Consider the following 20,419-nt stretch of genomic DNA (forward strand, 5'->3'; position numbering starts at 1 on the left):
AGAATATCAACTAAATTATTTTTTTTTATCTTTGACTGAATAACACTATGCTCAAATTGACCAGACCTGAAAAATCTAAGCAAATGAATAAATGGAAGATGATTAAACAGAAGGTTTTGTAGATACAGTACTGAATTCTGCTATCCGGACACATGCCATTTGAAATATGATTATAGAATATAGAATATCAGGCCTAAAATGGTTATGAGATTAAAATGCGATTAATTCGATTAATTAATTACAAATCCTGTAATTAATTAGATACATTTTTTTAATCACCTGACAGCACTAGTTATAACACATGGATTGGGGACACTCGAGCACCACCGGTTCATGTGTTTGTGGATTATCTTGGCAACACGACCGACATCAATACTTGGAATGGCGATCAGATAATTGGAATATTCTTTTTGCAGTACATCATAGACAAGGTAAGGGCTATATCCTATCAATCTTGAGTTGATTCCAAGCGAGAAATGGCAAGCGTTTCCTGGGATTATACAGAATTACTCTAAAACTATACTCATATTCACCACGGTATAAAACGGGAATGTATTGATGAAAAATGTTTCTGTTTTTTGCATCTTGATTTGTGTGACGTGGATGTACCGGAGGAAATTATTTCGCTGGTCATAGTTAGTTGTTATAAAATGTATTAGGATAAAACACAGACAAACCAGACTGGAAGTCCTGGCCTACTTCCAGTGGCTCCTCCCAGAATTAGACGTGTGTACGTCAATATTTATACGTGACCAAAGGGGGCGGGGTTAACCAGGTAGTAGGGAAAGGGGATAGGAGGATGAGACATGGGGGCGGGGTTAACCAGGTAGTAGGGAAAGGGGATAGGAGGATGATACATGGGGGCGGGGTTAACCAGGTAGTAGGGAAAGGGGATAGGAGGATGATACAAGGGGACGGGGTCAAAGGGAGGAGCTGGAGAAAGGTGGACAGGATGTCAAGGTTTTTATATTCTGCAGCAATTTTATGGAATACCTGAAAATATAAAGCTACTTGCTTCCAGGCTCACCTTCAAGACCTCCTTAAAAAAATTGGCTGCAAAACGGTTCTTAATCCTGTTTTTTTTATCTGTCCCCTGTATTGGTTTTAAATATTGGAACCCCTGTAGGGTCATTGTTATTTGGTGAGGTCTCTATTAATGTGAAGTATTGTTTTTATATATTGCATGTTGTTTTATGTTCCCCGCACACACACACACGCTCAGATATGCACACATACTGTACATTCACTTCACTTCACAAGGACCACAATAGAAACAAGCTCTAGGGCTTTATTGTGTTTTTATCATTTTGATCAATATTCTTTGTATTGTATTGCACAATCCTTGTTTTATTGCTTCAATAAAGACATTAAAACGATTTTTCAATATATGCATTTCAAGTCCTTCGGTCTCAGCAGGGTTCCCACAGTTATTGCAAAATGAAATTCAAGGACTTTCAAGTACTTTCCTAAGCACTATTTTCTATATTTGAACTCATTCAGCGCCAATCACGAGTAAACTAAGCACTACTGGTCAAATGTAAAACAAATATAACCAAATCGACCGATGAGGAAACCTATTCGGCTCCATGGTATAGTCTGACCCGAGAACACAATAGTAACCTGGCTGCAATGGCGAGCGAACTATTGGATATATGAAGAAGACAAAACGGATTATGGATGATGATTATGTATGATAAGGTGCGTTTCCACCAGACTATGATGTTGGACTATGTTGGACCAAGCACTACTGGTCAAATGTAAAACAACTATAACCAAATCGACCAATGAAGAAACCTATTCGGCTCCGTGGTATAGTCTGGCCTGAGCAGATGCAGTAGACCAGGGGTCGGCAATAGGCGGCCCGCGGGCCGAAATTGGCCCGCCAGCAATAATATCTGGCCCTTCAGAATATAATAAAAATAATAATATGATATATTATAATAATAATATATCAGACCAACTAGGCTAGGCTATATATATGTTAGCTATAATGTCCAAATAGAGAAACTACCACCACCTAAAGAATGCTTATTATACGTTGTTTTATCCATGTTGAGAGTGAATAACAGGTAGGCAGCGAGGTGCAATGTAGTGCTTGCTCAACATGAAAAAAGTCGGTGGACAGCGCCTGGTGCTGAAATAACAAACAAGCCACACCACATGTGTGGTGTGAGATTAAAACATCAATTCAGTAAGTCATTCAAACTTTATCTTTACTTATATATGACTGACGGCACCACACATGTGAACAGTAACAACAATGCAATTAAACTGAAGTCAAATCAGAGCAAAAAAAGCTGAATCTGCTTCAAGAAGATGCGCTACATTAGGTATATAAGGAATTACAACGAGACATTTATTAACTAAATAAAAAAATACTATTAGGCTTTTAACCCTCTAAAGCCGGGCGCAACACTAGACATGTTTTGTAAAACATTAAATATATTTGGATTTGTTTGTGATAAAGACTTGCTTTATTGTATCGGAATCGATTGTCATCTAAAAATGTAGTGCATCTCTCAGAGAATGCGTGGATGTAAAGCATAGAATCTTGAAATATCTAGATTGGTTGTTTTCTCTGGACTGCATCTAATCCGCTGTATCTATCCATTTATCATATATCTATGTCTGTCACTATAGCCAATGGAAATGCTAGAAATGGTCACATGGACTGGGAGAACCAATGGAAAATTCCTATTGTTTCTCAATAGTCCAGTGCACTCCACAGAAAGGGCCGTCAGATAGACGCATTGGTTGCGCGTAATGTAAGATAGGCCGATAAGAGAGAGGCGCTTGTCTCTGGTTTTATAATAAAATGGCAAACAGACAAAGGTATAATGTTCAGTGCAAATGTGTATGTCGGTTACAGTTCATTAGGCCACCTATGCAGCTCGTTTATTTTGTCCATTATCTGCCTCTGCCACAAATGTATGTCTTAGTTATAAGGTGGTCTGTCACAGAGTTAAAATGTTTTCACTATCAACATATAAAATTAGCCATTGTTGTTGTTTCCGGCCCCCCATACAATGGCTTGGAAGAAATTTGGCCCTCGGCCAAACTTAATTGCCTACCCCTGCAGTAGACGGATGAAGGCTACCTAATGTTATATGTGTTGATCCTGTACCCCCCCCCCGGCTTTGTGAAGAAACAAGGCCATGTGTTTACCTTTGACCTGGAAATAATGTGTTTCAGGCTAGAGAAAAAAAAACATGATTTACGCATACCCGCAGAAAACGTTCTGTAACTCGCGTTCCAGGAAATCAGCTTGGATTTTAGTGAAATTGGAATTGTGAACGAACTAAAGTATGTAGAAACAAATTTTTTTTTACATGTTGTACTACAGATAGTTTCTGTCAAATGAGCCATACTATTGTCTCCATAGCTATAATATAGAATATACAATAGCTCCACAAAGATCATGAAATATCGCGAAAATTGTCACAAAAAGCTGGCCCATAGACAGCACAGATGGGGGTACACGCTGGCGCTGAATGAGTTAAAAGGGCATTTAAAAGGATACAATTCACTTTTAAATGCTGTTTTTTATAGAAAAAAATGTCCAATGTCTTTTGTGGTGTTTGTGATATAATTTTTTTTAAATGTTTAGGTTCTGCATTTATTATTTGTATTATCTTTGTTATTCTACTGTTATTCTATTGTTGTTATTGTTATTGTTATTGTAACTGAGGGGTACAATTCCCTGACTGTATTACTAGATATGATACTTACTACCACTACCTTTGTACTTAATATTCGGCCACCCAGTACACGGCATAAATATATTATCATAAACACTCTCACGTAGATGAAACGGATCCAACACAAATGTACGAAGTCGAAGTATGCGTTTATTACTACACAGCAATGGTGTGTAGAGCAAGCACTTAATCACTTAATTACATTTATGAATTGAAATAGTATGCACTTTTATGGCAAAGAGTATTCGTCGGTATATCAATAGAGAATGTCCAATCTCTGATGGCGCAGGTGGTAAATATACGACCTGGAATAGTTAAGGAATAACAGCAATGATACTTTAATGATTATAAGACTGGATACACTAGGGGGGGTTAATCCGGTCGCTTGTAAGCCGACAGGAGTAGGAGGGGGGGGGGGTAGAATCCGGCTGCCTCGTCCGGCCAAGGGTATCCCAGGTGAACCCACTGTAGTGCCGTTCAATGCGCCGGCGATCCTTGGACCACAGATGAAAGCAGGTGGACTCTTTGTGGGCCGGCTCTCTCCGGTCCACGGGGGAGAGACGTGAAGCGACCTCGTCTTGCAGAGCGTCTCCTCACCTTGCGTCCTCTCCAGGGGGGGGGGTTCCAACACACGGTAGTGTCGGGGGTCTTTATCCATGGAATAATCAAAGTATACAAAGCATAATCCGTGCCTGGGAAGGCGGGCTGTCGTCGGTAGAATAATCCGGTATACAGGTCCACTCGCTCGTCGGCTCTGGGGCTCCTCGGGTGCAGCTTCACATGGGGTCAACCACCCTGGGTAAGCAGCCAGTTCTCTGCCCGAAACGATGGGGTACTGACTACGGTAGTATTCTCACCGCACGAAGCACTATATATTAACAGACTATTATTAGCTTAATAGACTACGTCCAACTCGACGATATAGTGCCAAATATGACTATTCAAATATTAATATACACGATGTCTCAATACCGATGGTAGGCGAACTTGGCCTTACTCCCACACGTGGCGTCGCGGGGAGGCTTTACGTCTGTGACTCTATTGGAGGGTAAGAAACTGGACTGAAAAGGAAGTCCTACTTTAGTAGCGCAGTATATATACGCACTATGAACAAATGCTGGTGCGGTAGCCAGATTCCTACGCGGAACTAGGACTTGTTCGTACATGTGGAGCGGTACGTTTGAACTGGGTCTGAGGGGTATGGCAGCCTGGCACCAAGGTCTCGACCAATAGTAGAATGGAGACTATTATGGGATGTTCAGTAGGCTAGAATGGATATTCAATGCATATTGTACAAGGAATATACAAGGGATATCAGGGAATATTAGAGAATATACAAATACAATTAAATATATATATATAAATAAATATATATATTCGGTTTAATCTGGCCCTTCACAACAGTTATTATTATTATTATTATTATTATTATTATTATTATTATTATTATTATTATTATTATTATTATTATTACCTGGTGTTGTGCTGTTATTATTATTATTACTGTATTATGTGCCGTCATGTTTTGTTTTATATTATATAAAAAAAGAAAAAAAAAAGAAGAAAATGTTTTATGTTTAGTTAATATTAATATGAATGTGTATAATAATTAATAACTGCGTCTCTGACCTGACGTACCTTTGCCGGTCTGTCCCTTGAGCAGGCACTCGGTGATGAGCTGGGAGCAGCAGGTCTGCAGCGCCGCGGCCTGGGCCAGGGTGACCGCGTCCAGGGCCTCTCCCTCCTGCTGCCCCTCGCTGCCCAGGTCGGCCGTGTACAGGCCCAGCGCGGCGAACAGCAGCCACGAGTAGTTGTGGATGTAGGGCTGGATCAGACGGTGGCGGTCGCTGATGCGGATGGTCACCATGGGGTAGACGGTGATCCGGTGAGTGGGCAGGTGGCTGGAGAGATGAGGGTTCAAATAGGTACATTGTTCCAGACCATATTGCTGGAAAAGATGGGGTCGCACTCGATGACGAGGATGGTGTCTGACTTTTACTTTTACAGGGTTCCCACAGACATTGCAAAATGAAATTCAAGGACCTGTAAGTACTTTTCCAAGCACTATTTTTCATTTTCAAGGATGTCACTCGAAGGACACAATTCACTTTTAAATGCTGTTTTTTTTAAGCATCTCCTTGGTCTACTTGCCAGATGGATGGATGGATTCATGGATGAACAAAACATTCAATGCGAATGGTTGATTTGAATTTCAAGGACTTTTGAACGCTCGTTTTTCAAAGCCAACCAAAAACGTAAATACTCGTATTTTCTTTTTGAATATTATTATTCTAAACAGTCCGCCGGACCTTCTTGTGTGAGCTCTGCGTGAATTGGAATTGAAATGGCGATCGAATCCCTATAGGTGGCAGTATCGCCTACCTTTTGAACTGGGCTACTTTACTGTGGGGAAGGGGGTTGCTCACTCACTGCTGGCCAGAGTCGTAGCCACTAGCCTGCGGACGGCCTATGCAATGGCGAGCGAACTATTGGAGATTATTATGAAGAGGACAAAACGATCACACTTATGGATCATAAGATGCGTTTTCACCAGACTACATTGGACTCAGCACTTCTGGTAAATCATAAAAATACTATAGTCAGGGCGGCTGGGTGGCGCAGCGGACATTGCGCTCGTCACCAACGCAAGAGACACCGGGTTCGACTCCGGCTGTCGGCGTTGCCTCCGGCTTGGGCCAGTCGTCATACTAACTCAATTGGCAGAGTTAGGGCGGTCAGGGGGATGGAAGTCATGGGTGGTAATCTGGCGTTGTGGACAGCGACGCCTACAGGTCAGGTCTGGGCGCTTGCTCAGCGGAGGCAGGACTTGAGGAAGGCAGCGTGACCTCCCACGTGTTACGCTTCACCAATGAGAGCCCTCGCTGCCAGGTGAAAAAAGAGTCACTGGCTGTCGCCGCGCGTGTCGGAGGAAGCGTGCGGATGACTTCAGGGTTCCCTTGTACCGACCAGTAGGAGAACATGCGCACAACAACCAGGCAGGGGAGGGGGGGAATTGGCACAACGACTAAATTGGGACGGGGAGAAAAACGGAGAAAAATCGGTGCGTTTTCACCAGACTATGTTGGATTCTAGTCTGGCTGTTTGGATGTAACGATAACGTTATCTGTTGGGCGCTGCCAGGTCCAACTAACGTTATTTATTGTTCTGACACAAGACACTTTGGAGCAAGAATGGACAGGGTTTTGATGGACCTACTGACAAAGGTAACGTCTATTTTATCGAACCCCATCATAAAACATGCCTTTGCAATCCCAGAAAACTATTCAGGAAGGGACCCCCCCCCCCCCCCATGGTTTGAGAATCATTCTACTATGGTCATGTTACCTTTGACCTGGAAATAATATAGGTGGCAGGCGAGCAACCCGCATGAAATGCGCATATGCGCACAAACGCATATGCCAAGGGCATAATTTTGTTTTCAATGGTGGAGAGGACACATTTGGGGGCGTGGTCACAGTGGCGTCGTTTCAGTAAAAGCCAAGGTATGGCAAGGTGGGAGGGTGGCTGTTGTGGCCGGTGCTACGTATTGTTGTAAGGTTGCGGGGGTGGGGGGAGGGGTGGGGGGAGGGGGTGGTGAAGGTGGTGTCGTAGGTGGTGTGCAATAGTACATTTTGGTGAGTTGTTTCTATACAATTCACTTATGACAAGTCATAACGCTGAACGAGTCTCGGAACGTGCGTACTGCGTTGTGTGTGTGAGAGGGAGAGAAAGCAGGCATGGCCAGCACCCTCATTTCACTGTCTGTATGCGCCCCCAGACATCATATTTGAAGACCATGATCAGATTTATTTGCTTGATCCATTTACATTGGCTGCGACGATACATTGGCCTGAGCTATTGTTATGCAAAGACAGGTAGCCAGGTGGGTATACTTGGCGGCTTGGTTGTTTATTCTGAGACAAAGAGCAGCCACCTCTGTCTGGCGTTCAACTACAACGCGGCAGCGTGTGTCACAAATTACACGCAAATTAGATGATTTTGTCACAAGCCAATGGCTCGTCCCTCGCCAAGTACTCACCTGGCTACTTGTCTTTGCATAACAAAGACCCTCAGGGAGGGAACAAGCAGCCGTTTTCCGTGTGGTCCTAGTGACGTGTCGTGTCACCGTTTATTATCGTGTAACATTGTTTTGGACGGTAAAAAAGTGCGGGGGACAATAACTGCCTTCTGAAAACATGCAGGGGACATGTCCCCCGTGTCTCCTCCCCCCCCCCCCTACGCCCCTGTATCTCACGTTCCAGGAAACAGAACTGGATTATTTTGAAACGGGACGATTTTTTGCATGGGATAGCGCAGAAACGAAGGTATGTAGAACTAAACAGTTTTTCCCTGTTGGAGTATACATATTTCCTTTCAAATGAGCCATACTATTGTCTCCATACAGTAGCTATAATATAGAATATACAATGGGTCTGCAAACATCGTGAAAATGGTCAAAAAACACTGGCGCCAGGGAGTACAGATGGAAAAAGAGTGGTTTTCAAGGAATTCCAGGCCTTGACTTTTTTTTGTCAAAAGTTTTAATTTCTTTTTTAATCAAGCACTTTAAGCACTTTCAAGGACCTTGTGCGAACCCTGTGGAGGGTTTCACAGAAATAAAGCGAGTGAAACTGAAGTTGAGTTGACTACACTTGTGATCTAGCTGTGTAAAGTAATGGCTGTCCCGGAGTGATGACCGGAGCGGTGGACGTCCCGTGATGAAGACCGGGAGGATGCGACCATCTCTGCGCCACCCCTTTGCCTCAAATAGATCCGCTATCAGCTCTATCTTTAATCTTTCAAAATGTTCAGTTGCTATTGCTATCAGCTCTATCTTTAATCTTTCAAAATGTTCAGTTGCTATTGCTATCAGCTCTATCTTTAATCTTTCAAAATGTTCAGTTGCTATTGCATGCACTTATCTGTGTTTCACTACACATGAGTGCATGCCTACCAACTGTTAGCCTGTTTTACTGCAACACTACTATCACCGACATCTGAAGGGAGATCCCCCTTGAATGGCTCTTCTAAGGTTTCTCTCCTCCACATTGCCTGTGGTAAATTTTTTCCTATTGCTAGGTTTTAGTGAGTTTTTCCTTACCTTCGTGTGGGGTATGTCTGGGAGTGTTGCATTTATTTTATTTATTTAAAACATTTTGGACTCTATGGTGTTCTTGTTTTGTTCTTGATTTATTGTGATGTTTCTTCTTGACTTGTTTAACCCATTCAGTGCCAACCACGAGATTAGTCGGGTTAACTCGCCATGCGTTGAGTGCCAAGACCCGAGAAAACCAAAGAAAACTCTGGTTTTAATCGTTATTTCTTTTATTAGCAATATCCATTCATTGTTCATCCATCCAGCCTGACGTTATCATTGGGAATGGGTCTGAGCTCGAAAAGGGCAAATACCGCTGCCTATCGTCTCCTGGATGGTATTGCACATCATTGGATTGGATTGGGTGGGACTGTGCATCAGAAAAAAACTCCGGTCCCAGGGTTTCCCTTCTCGGGCAAGCAGTAGCTGTTACCACATTCACTGGGGAGGCTGGGAGCAGCGTCGATTATGTGTTTTGGTGCTATAACGTTGGATCAATAAACGCGATCAATATTTGGAATGGCCATCAGGAATTGGATTAATCTTTTTGCAGAACATCTGATGTGAGGTAAGGACTCTATTTTACCAGTCTTGAGTTAATCAGATGTTTTTTTCTCCGCCATTGCAGCGCGTGCGTGTGTGTGTGCGTAACGTTAGCGCTGACCACGGCATGGATAATCGATTTTTCAGCCCGCTTCTCTAGCGTGCATAAGTACACATATATCGATAATCTAGCGTTTATTTGAAAACGATTCATAAATCAGCCGAAAAATGACAACGTGTTTTGTGTATTCCACTAAAGAGCTATTATCACGGAATTTCTCTGGAATTACTAGAAGTCTCCAAAACTATACTCTTATTCAAAACGGTATAAAACGGAAATGTACCAATGAAAAAACAATCCGTTTTGTACATGTTGACTGCAAGCAAGTCATTGATAAGCGACGGGTGTATTAGACCCATAGCCATAATTTAAGATATAGTTTAAGTGTTCGCAAATTTCCCCGTCCTCCCATTGACTTCAGTGTTGGCACACTAGCCCTAATATGGTCATAAGGGCGTGGCTCTAAATGAGTTAAAGAAGACGTGTCCGGCCCATGGGGACATTAACGTGTGTTGTCGGGCCTTACAAATAAATTTGATTTGATTTGAAACCGAACCGAGTTTGTGGGAATGGTAATGGACAATCACTGCAGTATGAAACATGTGTGTGTGTGTGTGTGTGGGGGGGGGGGGGGGGGCCGCACCTGTCGGGATACTTCTTGGCGTGGTAGCAGCCGTAGCACAGGTCGAAGTCTTCGCACACGTTGCAGTTGATCCTGCTGCCCACGACGAGGCCCTGGCAGTGGTCGCAGGCGTACTCCATGTTCACCATCTCGTGGTCGTCCTCGTGGCCCTCGGGCTTGGCACCACCTGGTGCGGAGAAGAAGACACAGCAGGCGCACGCAGACGAGGTTTAAAAAAATAACTCTTAACAGTCTAAAACGCCTGTCGATTGCATACTGAAAGTAAATTGGACGCTATTCTGGATCAAGAATCACTCTGAGTGCTATTGTCATATCTGTTACAGAGGTTTGAACACACTGAAATAAAAGTAGTTTTCATTTTCGTCTGAATTATTTCGCAAACTCTATAGTACTCTATAGTTATTAGCTGCCATAGCCTGAAGACTTACCTAGAACATGTCCAAAGTCGATAACAATATCACAAAAAAATTATCTTGAATAATCTAAAATCTAAAATTATGTATTGTGGCTAGGGATGCTCGATATTGGCTTTTTTACCGATACCGATATAGTCCAACTCTTAATTTCCGATACCGATATCAACCGATATATGCAGGGTTCCCCCCCCCCCAAAAAATATTACATATCTCTTGTTGTGGAATTAACACAACATTATGCATACTTTTGACAATAAATAAAATCAGATTTTGTTCTTACTTGCTTGCCTGGGTAAATAAAGGTTATAGAAATGTAAAAAAAAAATAAAATTTAAAAAAATATTTTAAACAAATTGAAAACAGATACCGATATTTTCCGATATCACATTTTAATGCCGATATCGGCCGATAATATAGGTAGGCCGATAATATCGGACATCCCTAATTGTGGCAGATATCACCCCCCGTCTCATGGATATGTGAAGGACGGGCGTTACTACTGCCACGGGAGGAGTGGAAGCACTTAGGCAGCTGATAGAACACACCTGTGCACCATTAGATCACCCACATCCCACACGCACACACTATATTACACTAGGTCAGATAGAGTTGAGTTGAGTGGAGGTGAGGTGAGGTTGGAGTTGTTACATTGAGAGAGAGATTGGTATATTCTGAGTTTTGTGAGGTGAGAGGTAGTGAGAGGAAAGGTGACGGCGAGAAGGTGTTCATTGTGTACTGGACCCTGGACTGGCTGAGAAACCCCCTTGTGTACTGACCCTGGACCGGACGACTACCCTGAGTATTGAACAATCCTTTTATCTGTACGAGAGCCTGTTTTTGTGTTTTGACCATCGGACTGTATTACGACCATTCTCTATTTGCCCATCGAACTATATTCTGCCTGTAATCAATAAATATTCTTATTGATATTGCACTTATGTGGGCATGTTTTTTAACCGTGACAAGTCTGAACCCCACCAGGCTCGTCACAGTATGTTTAGGTGTTTTTCCAAAAAGGAGTGAGAGGAGTCAACAGTCCCCTCAAAGAAAAGAAAAACACAAAGAAAAGCCTGCTTGCTGATTGGACATTTAATCAGGAAGGGACACGTAGGGAAGAGATGTGTTTCTTTTGTGTTTAGGTACACTTGTGTTGTGTTTGTTTATTGTGTATCTTGTTGTTTATTGTTAATGTTTTTGGTACCATATTTGGTTTTGCGGTTGCCTTATTGGATTGAATTGCAGTGAGGAGAACTGCAGCGAAACTTGAGCTCCCAGAAAAACACAACTCGCTCATTTGTGTTTTGATTCAAAGGATTTGTCAGAATCTATCAGTACTAGCAGCAGGGCTTTCCCTAAACAATGGTATAGGGGAACACAATGGTATAGGGGCACACAATGGTATAGGGGCACACAGGGGCACACAATGGTATAGGGGAACACAATGGTATACGTTTCTCTGTTTCTTCGTTTTTTGCCTATTGTCAGCGACTTTGAGTCATTGAAAAGCGCTATACAAAATAAATGAATTATTATTATTAGGGATGTTCGATATTGGCTTTTTTACCGATATCCGATATACAGATATTGTCCAACTCTTAATTTCCGATACCGATATCAACCGATACCGATATATGCGGGGTTGCCCCCCCCAAAAAAACGAATCATTTCAGGTCATTAACATTACATATCTCTTGTCGTGGAATTAACACAACATTATGGATACTTTTGACAATAAATAAAATAAGAATTTGTTCTTACTTGCGCTTGCCTGGGTAAATAAAGGTTAAATAAATGTAAAAAAATAAATAAACGATACAGATAATTTCCGATATTACATTTGAATGCCAATATCGGCCGATAATATGGGACATCCCTAATCATTATGCATTAGGAGATGCGTGCGCTCACTCAGGAAGCAGGTCTTGCACAGGTCCATGTCCATGCACTGCAGGCAGCGGTAGCGGTGCCAGGGAGCCATCCTCTCACAGCCGTCGCAGGAGATCACCACGTTCAACAGGTCACAGTAGCGCGCGATGAACATGTGCACCTGTGGGCAGGTAGAGACATTAATGACATTAACCCTTTCACTACCAACATGTCATTCATTTACATTTAGTCATTTTATCCAAAGCGACTTACAAGTTCTGTACGACAAGTCATCAGGAAGGGTACAACTCTATCAGCTGAGTAACAATGTTCATCAAAGTGTTGGGTGCTACAGTGTAGGTTAGTGTATTAGGACAAGTGCATGACTGTAAGGTTAGTTAGGGTTAGATTCTTTTTTTTATTTTTTATTATTTCAGATAATGGTTGAAAAAGTGCGTCTTTAGTCGACGGCACACACTACCACACTACCAAAGGGTTAACCCTTTCACTGCGACAATACAGAATGTTAACCCTTTCACTGCCACACCACCAAAGGGTTAACCCTTTCACTACCACACTACAGAAGGTTAACCCTTTCACTAACACACTAGTGTAGTGTGTGTGGTAGTGAAAGGGTTAACCTTCTGTAGTGTGGTAGTGAAAGGGTTAAAGGTGCTATAGATAACATGCAGCCACTAGATGTCGCGCAAGAGCTCCAGCATGTCATTTATCCAACAAGGTGCATTCCACGTGGGGGAGATGGGAAGTAGGGAGGGGATACACGCACAAATTACACAACATGTAAACTCATTAAACATTAAGTTTGTGGGGAGGGGCAGCAATACTTTTATTCCGCACCTTTCTAAAAGCTCTGTGGATGTTTATTAGTGAAAGGGTTAAAAACAGAAATAATTTTCTTTTTTTGGGGGCATTTATTTTGCTATCTGCCCCCAAGCCCCTGTTAATTTCTACTGCGTGTAACACACTGTAACGTTACTGTACCTTCCTCCGGTCCTCCATGGAGCCCTCCTCGTCGATCTTGTCGTACCACCTCTCAAACATCCCGTCCACACACTCGTCCATCCAGTCACGGTTCTTCTTGTAGTCCGCAATCTCATCCTCCTCCGTCCACTGACTGGAGAAGAGAACAAAACCAGAGAAACCATCATTCCTCTACTAACACATCTTAGGTAATATGGGTTTTCTCATCTCTCAGGTCATTAATTGTATGGTATTATATGTATTGGTAATCGTGTCATATACTTGCTGAAGTATATAGTTATTGATGGGGGATGGAAACATATAAGCTTTGCTTCTTCCATCTCCTTTTCAAACAGTGTATAGTTTCTGGCTGTTTTATTTTTAAACGTTTTGGGGGGGGCGGGGGTCCTCTTTTCCCATTTCATTTATTTTCAAATGTTGTTTTGCCGGACAATGGTAAATGTAGCCAAACTAACACTGTGGTTTGAAATAAAGCGATTGAATCTTGAATCTTGAATCTTGATTACATTTACCCTTTCACTACCACACTACAGAAGGTTAACCCTTTCACTACCACACTACAGAAGGTTAACCCTTTCACTACCACACTACAGAAGGTTAACACTTTCACTAACACACTACAGAAGGTTAACCCTTTCACTACCACACTACAGAAGGTTAACCCTTTCACTACCACACTACAGAAGGTTAACCCTTTCACTACCACACTACAGAAGGTTAACCCTTTCACTACCACACTACAGAAGGTTAACCTTTCACTACCACACTACAGAAGGTTAACCCTTTCACTACCACACTACAGAAGGTTAACCTTTCACTGCCACACTACAGAAGGTTAACCCTTTCACTACCACACTACAGAAGGTTAACCTTTCACTACCACACTACAGAAGGTTAACCTTTCACTGCCACACTACAGAAGGTTAACCCTTTCACTACCACACTACAGAAGGTTAACCTTTCACTACCACACTACAGAAGGTTAACCTTTCACTACCACACTACAGACGGTTAACCTTTCACTACCACACTACAGAAGGTTAACCTTTCAATACCACACTACAGAAGGTTAACCTTTCACTACCACACTACAGACGGTTAACCTTTCACTACCACACTACAGAAGGTTAACCTTTCACTACCACACTACAGACGGTTAACCTTTCACTACCACACTACAGAAGGTTAACCTTTCACTACCACACTGATTGATTGATTGAAAATGTGGACATTTACCGGGGCCAGTTTAAAATTGCAGCCTCCCGTATGTGCTCTTTGAGAGCGGTTTTGAAGGTGGGTAGGGATTCACATTATTTTACAGCTGTGGGTAGGGCGTTCCACATTGATGTGGCATAAGTGTGAAACGTGTTTAGTCCCTTGTTTGAGCCAAATCTGGGTTTAATTTGTGGAACTCCCTCTGGCGTTGTGGTCGTGGTATTCACTGACCTTTGGGAAGTATTTCGACATGTACATGGGTACCTTAGTGGTTTAGTGTATCTTGTAGACCAGGCCCATTGCAAGTTGCTGTACTCTGTCTGTCGTCTACTCTAAGCCATCCTAGGTAGTCAAAGTGGGCAGGGGTGAGGTGGGTTCTAGGAGTAAGGTCAAGCTTCTTCCCAACCGCCATTCGGACCTTGAACTCCCTTGGCCCCCCTCTCCCCCTCCCACTAACCAAGCACCTGACCTGATGGACTAGACTCTTCCGTGTGCTATGTTGTGCTGTGTCGTGCTGTATTTATTGTGTCATGTTGTGCTGTATTATGTATCCACTGTGGGAAGGGGGGATACATGTATCTATGTTCCAGTTTTATGTACTGTAGAGCTTAATACACTCTGTACCGATCACGAATACCACCAACCTGGTTGTGTGGCAATAAAGGAATCTTGTATCTTGTTGTAGTAGTCTGACCAGTTTGTTTTGTGATGTTTGTAATCTTGTTTTAATCGCCTTTGAGGTGCTTTGGTACCATGAGGTGCACGCATAGTCGTAGTACCCTTGAATGAGTGCTCCTGCCAGAGTCTTCAGGGTGTTCTTGTTTACCAGAGAGGAGATCCGGTACAAGAATCTTGTTCGTTGGTTGACTTTTTTTTATTACATTGGATGCCATTTTGTCACAGGAAAGATTTGCCTCTGGTGTAGTGAATGTACAAGGTACATGAAACGGCAAGCAGCAGAGCCCCTCCACTCCACCAGAGGGTGCTATATATCTCTCGACATTGCCGTAGTAGTTAGTACCTGATGGCGATGTCGTGGACGCTGATGTTCTCCTGGGACATGCTGAGCAGCAGGTCGGGCAGCTTGATCTGCAGGAAGAGGGGCAGGTCCTGCACCTCCCAGCTCATGTCCAGCAGGTGGAGCAGGCAGGTCTGCACGCAGGACAGGGCCGGCAGGAGCGCTCTGGAGGAGGAGAGGACACACACACACACACCACCTTTACCCAGGGTGCCCACAGACCGTGCTCAATGAAATTCAAGGACTTTCAAGTACTTTTCCAAGCACTATTTTATTTTTATTTTAAAAGGGCATTTAAAAGGATACAATTCACTTCACTGCCACACTACAGAAGGTTAACCCTTTACTATCACACTACCAACGGTTAGTGTGATAGTAAAGGGTTAACCTTCTGTAGTGTGGCAGTGAAAGGGTTAACCTGCTGTTGTGTGGCAGTGAAAGGGTTAACCTTCTGTGTATTGTAGCAGTGAAAGGGTTAACCGCTTGGTAGTGCGGCAGTGAAAGGGTTAAACGGGCATTTAAAAGGATACAATTCCTTTTTAAATGGATCCAATATTTATGGCTTCAAAAAAACAATTTCCGACAATTAGTTACACTTTAAATAAAAATATTCAATTTCTTGGTTCAGAATTTTTTTATCGTGTATGAACACAACTTTCAATGTGAATGGTTGCTTTGAATTTCAAGGACTTTTTAATCACCTTGTTAAAAAATTTGCCGTTTTTAAGGAATTCCAGGCATTGACTTTTTTTGGTAAAAAAATCTGGCACTTTAAGCACTTCAAGGACCTTGTGCGAACCCTGTTCACCTTACCATGTTAACATGTACATAAGTACACAGGAGTCAGAATACTACTAAACTTGATTTATATGGTTACAATAAAGGTTGTTGATGATGATGATGATATGGTGCTTTTCAAAACCCAGTTACACAGTGCTTTACAAACATAAAAACAACTGCAATAAATAGTGAAGATATTCACATTAAAATATTAAAATCATAAAAGCCAATCCAAGAAAACAGTGTGTAACTAGGACTCATGTTAAATACATGCATACATGCAATCTTTATTTTAGTCATCTTATTTTATTCTATGCTAAATGTATTGTATTGTATTGCACTGCACACTTTTTAGAACTGTATATAGTCATCTTAATTTTAGTCCTCTTATTTTATTCTATGCTAAATGTATTGTATTTTTATTATTGGAAGCTGCTATGGTCGAGGGACCACAATAAATAGAATTTCACTCTTCTTGCTGTAAAGTAGTGAAATAAGTGACAATAACAGAATCTGAAAACGTGTCCAACAGAGAGGGGCCTAGCAAACGCTCGTCTCGTCTGCTGTTGTTGTTATTTTTAGTGCAGGCGCTACGGTGACTAGAGTCTGCTGCTAGAAGGAGAGCAGCCGTACTTCTGGTTCAGGCTGCTGAAGCCCTGCACCGCCTCCACCAGCATGAGGGCCAGGCGGTGGTACGAGCGGCGCACCTCCTCCCTCAGCTGCTGTCCACTGGCCGATAACTGGGAGAAATAACTGAGAGGGGAGGGAGAGAGAGAGGGAGGGGGGGAGAGAGAGAGAGAGAGAGAGAGAGAGAGAGAGAGAGAGGGAGAGGGAGAGGGAGAGGGAGAGGGAGAGGGAGAGGAAACCTCAAATAAAACATTTTCTACATCACTGTGGAACAGTCTGGAGTTAGAGCTAAAACAGAGTACAAACATGAATCAGTTTTAAAAGATGTACAAAAAATCTTTCTTAAATAGGTATCTGGAAGAGGAAGTGTGTTCATCGGGATGTAAATAAGAAATTGAAGACATTATGTATATCATATGGTATTTATTTAGTATATATATATTATATATTTATAGGTATATTTATATAAATGTATGTATTGGATTGTATAGAGATACAGCGTTTATACATATAATTAACAATAGATTAAATTATCATTTGTGATAGTTAAAAAGGGGTAGGAATAAAAAATAAAAGAAAGTGTATACTTCTTCCTACTCCTTTTTCGAACAGGGTAAACTATGATTTGTCCATCCGTTTCTCTTTTTGTTGTCTTTTTTTATTATCTTTTGTATATGTCAAATGAACAGATGTGTTTTTGTCTTTATACTTGTTCGAAAATTTTAAATCATTCATTCGTTCACTGAATAGCAGCACAACACATTTAGAATGATTCACATTATTCCTGGTCAACGTCTCTAGGACATTCCGAGCAATAGTTGTGGAAATAAGTAACCTTGCACGACAGCTGGCTTCGTCAGACTTAAAGTTATGCGCTTGCGGCCCAAACCACAGTGAGTTTGAATAAATCAGCATCCTTTTAAGGAACTACTGGCAGCTACGGATCTTGATAGTTTAGATCCAATCACCTGCCGTGTATATTTTTTACAAGTGCTGGTCGTATTCCAAACAGTTTCAAATGAAGACTTCCCAGATGGTTCTCTTTAACAGACCTTCTGGCAAATCGGGTAAGAAACAAGAGAAGATTCACAAAATCAATCTTCCATTCAGTGAATCGGTAGCATCGGTTTTTTAGATCTTGATCATTTGTGCCTTTTGGAGAGTTGTTCCATGTTAAATATTACTTATCTTATCTTAGAGAACATATGAATAATTATACTATGAATTGAGTTTCATCACCCTTGAATGAATGAAAGATTTTTTTCCCAAACAAGTATAAAAACAGAAATATATATGTTCATTTGACATACAAAAGATAATAAATAAAAAAAAGACAACAAAAAGAGAAACAGATAAACAAATCATAGTTTACCCTGTTAGAAAAATAGATTTTCAGTGATAAAACTTCAGTGCCAATAATACCCAGTGAAATCTTTCTGGCACGCCAGCAGCTCCTGCAGGAACAGGATGCAAGGGGCCTGGAAGAGGTGTGGCTTCCCCAGGGAGAGGAGGCACTGCTGCACCGTCTCCAGCACCCGGCACACGCTCAGCGCCTGGGCCTTGTTCAGGGTCAGGGTCTGCAGAACACTGTGGAACCAGAAACACAACGCTCAGCGCCTGGGCCTTGTTCAGGGTCAGGGTCTGCAGAACACTGTGGAACCAGAAACACAACGCTCAGCGCCTGGGCCTTGTTCAGGGTCAGGGTCTGCAGAACACTGTGGAACCAGAAACACAACGCTCAGCGCCTGGGCCTTGTTCAGGGTCAGGGTCTGGAGAACACTGTGGAACCAGAAACACAACGCTCAGCGCCTGGGCCTTGTTCAGGGTCAGGGTCTGCAGAACACTGTGGAACCAGAAACACAACGCTCAGCGCCTGGGCCTTGTTCAGGGTCAGGGTCTGCAGAACACTGTGGAACCAGAAACACAACGCTCAGCGCCTGGGCCTTGTTCAGGGTCAGGGTCTGCAGAACACTGTGGAACCAGAAACACAACACTCAGCGCCTGGGCCTTGTTCAGGGTCAGGGTCTGCAGAACACTGTGGAGGAACCAGAAACACAACGCTCAGCGCCTGGGCCTTGTTCAGGGTCAGGGTCTGCAGAACACTGTGGAACCAGAAACACAACGCTCAGCGCCTGGGCCTTGTTCAGGGTCAGGGTCTGCAGAACACTGTGGAACCAGAAACACAACACTCAGCGCCTGGGCCTTGTTCAGGGTCAGGGTCTGCAGAACACTGTGGAACCAGAAACACAACAACTCAACAGCTGTGCAGGATTAGATATAGGTCTGAAGGTGAACAACATACAAGGAGCAGAGTGTAGCCAAGAGCAGAGGCACCGTCCACAGTCTGAGCACTGGACAAATACAGTATATTGATGTAATATGATGATATACCAGGGCTTCTCAAACTTTTTTATACCAAGACCCCATTTTATTTAGGACATTTATCACACTTAATGTATCGCGTCATTTCAACGTGGAATTAAGGAATATCAAAATAAAAGCACACGTTGTTGAACTTGCTCGTGCATATTTATTAGAAAATTGTATTACAGCACTATGTTATCAATACACATTTATAAAACGAGGCATATTTAGCTAAAATATGTTGCCAGAACATTAAAAAAAAAATTAAATGTACTTGCCAATGCAAGTGTAACGGATATGTACCGCGATAGTGTGACTACGGTACATAGAAGTAAAACTCGCTCCCCTGAGGCATCCAGACTGAGCGCTTAGTGAGGATATCCTTTCTTGGCACAGCGGTCTGTGTTGCTGGCCCCGGTGCGGACGCCCGGGGTTCGACTCCCACTCAAGGCATGGTCGAAGTGTTTGGCAGGTACAGCGTTGTACCGGCTACACAAGTACCCCACTGTCACCTACCCACGACCCCACTTTGGGTCGCGACCCGTAGTTTGAGAACCGCTGTCAGATATACCATATTGAGATTTCTATTATTTTATACATTATTATTTATTCTATTCTATTTTGAACTTGAAGCCAACTCTCAGTATGGTACAGCCTACCTGACCAGAGTGTACCAGTGTTTTCATTCATTTGAGTTATTTAAATTAAATAACATTATTATTATTATACTGTAGTCTACTGGTCTATTTCGAACATCACAAGAAAAATAGAACCATAGGTTCTATTTTAATTACACTCTGCCTCATTGATCACCATGACATTAAACATTAATATTACCGTTTTCTGAAAGCTATAGCAGGCTCAGTTTCAAACCCAGTGGTACCATATGAAAAAGATTTGATCACAAGGAATCCATTGACACCAAACATGTCATACTAGCTGTTTAGCCAGGAAACTAAAATCAAACAAGTAATACACAGGCAGGAAAGTGATGAAGAAACAGAGGACTGTAAATAAAGCCTGATTTCTATAATTCATCATTACATTTTATATAGCGCTTTTCTCAGACTCAAAGCGCTTTACAATGTAGG

The 20,419-nt window shown here is 42.3% G+C and overlaps 1 protein-coding gene across 1 annotated transcript in view; it reads right to left on the reverse strand.

Moving 5' to 3' along the window:
* Window positions 1-20,419, reverse strand: part of zzef1 (zinc finger, ZZ-type with EF hand domain 1) — a 184,200-nt gene that overhangs the window by 83,754 nt on the left and 80,027 nt on the right. The window contains exons 27-33 of the mRNA XM_084320319.1: window positions 18,387-18,551; window positions 16,971-17,090; window positions 15,561-15,722; window positions 13,325-13,457; window positions 12,365-12,503; window positions 10,041-10,206; window positions 5,337-5,599 (exon numbers count right to left, since the gene is read on the reverse strand). Coding sequence (XP_084176445.1) covers window positions 5,337-5,599; window positions 10,041-10,206; window positions 12,365-12,503; window positions 13,325-13,457; window positions 15,561-15,722; window positions 16,971-17,090; window positions 18,387-18,551 — 1,148 coding nt within the window. The remainder of the gene's footprint in view (window positions 1-5,336; window positions 5,600-10,040; window positions 10,207-12,364; window positions 12,504-13,324; window positions 13,458-15,560; window positions 15,723-16,970; window positions 17,091-18,386; window positions 18,552-20,419) is intronic.

This window comes from Notolepis coatsorum, assembly GCF_963971535.1.
Source record: "Notolepis coatsorum genome assembly, chromosome: 8".
In the NCBI taxonomy this organism is placed as follows: domain Eukaryota; kingdom Metazoa; phylum Chordata; class Actinopteri; order Aulopiformes; family Paralepididae; genus Notolepis; species Notolepis coatsorum.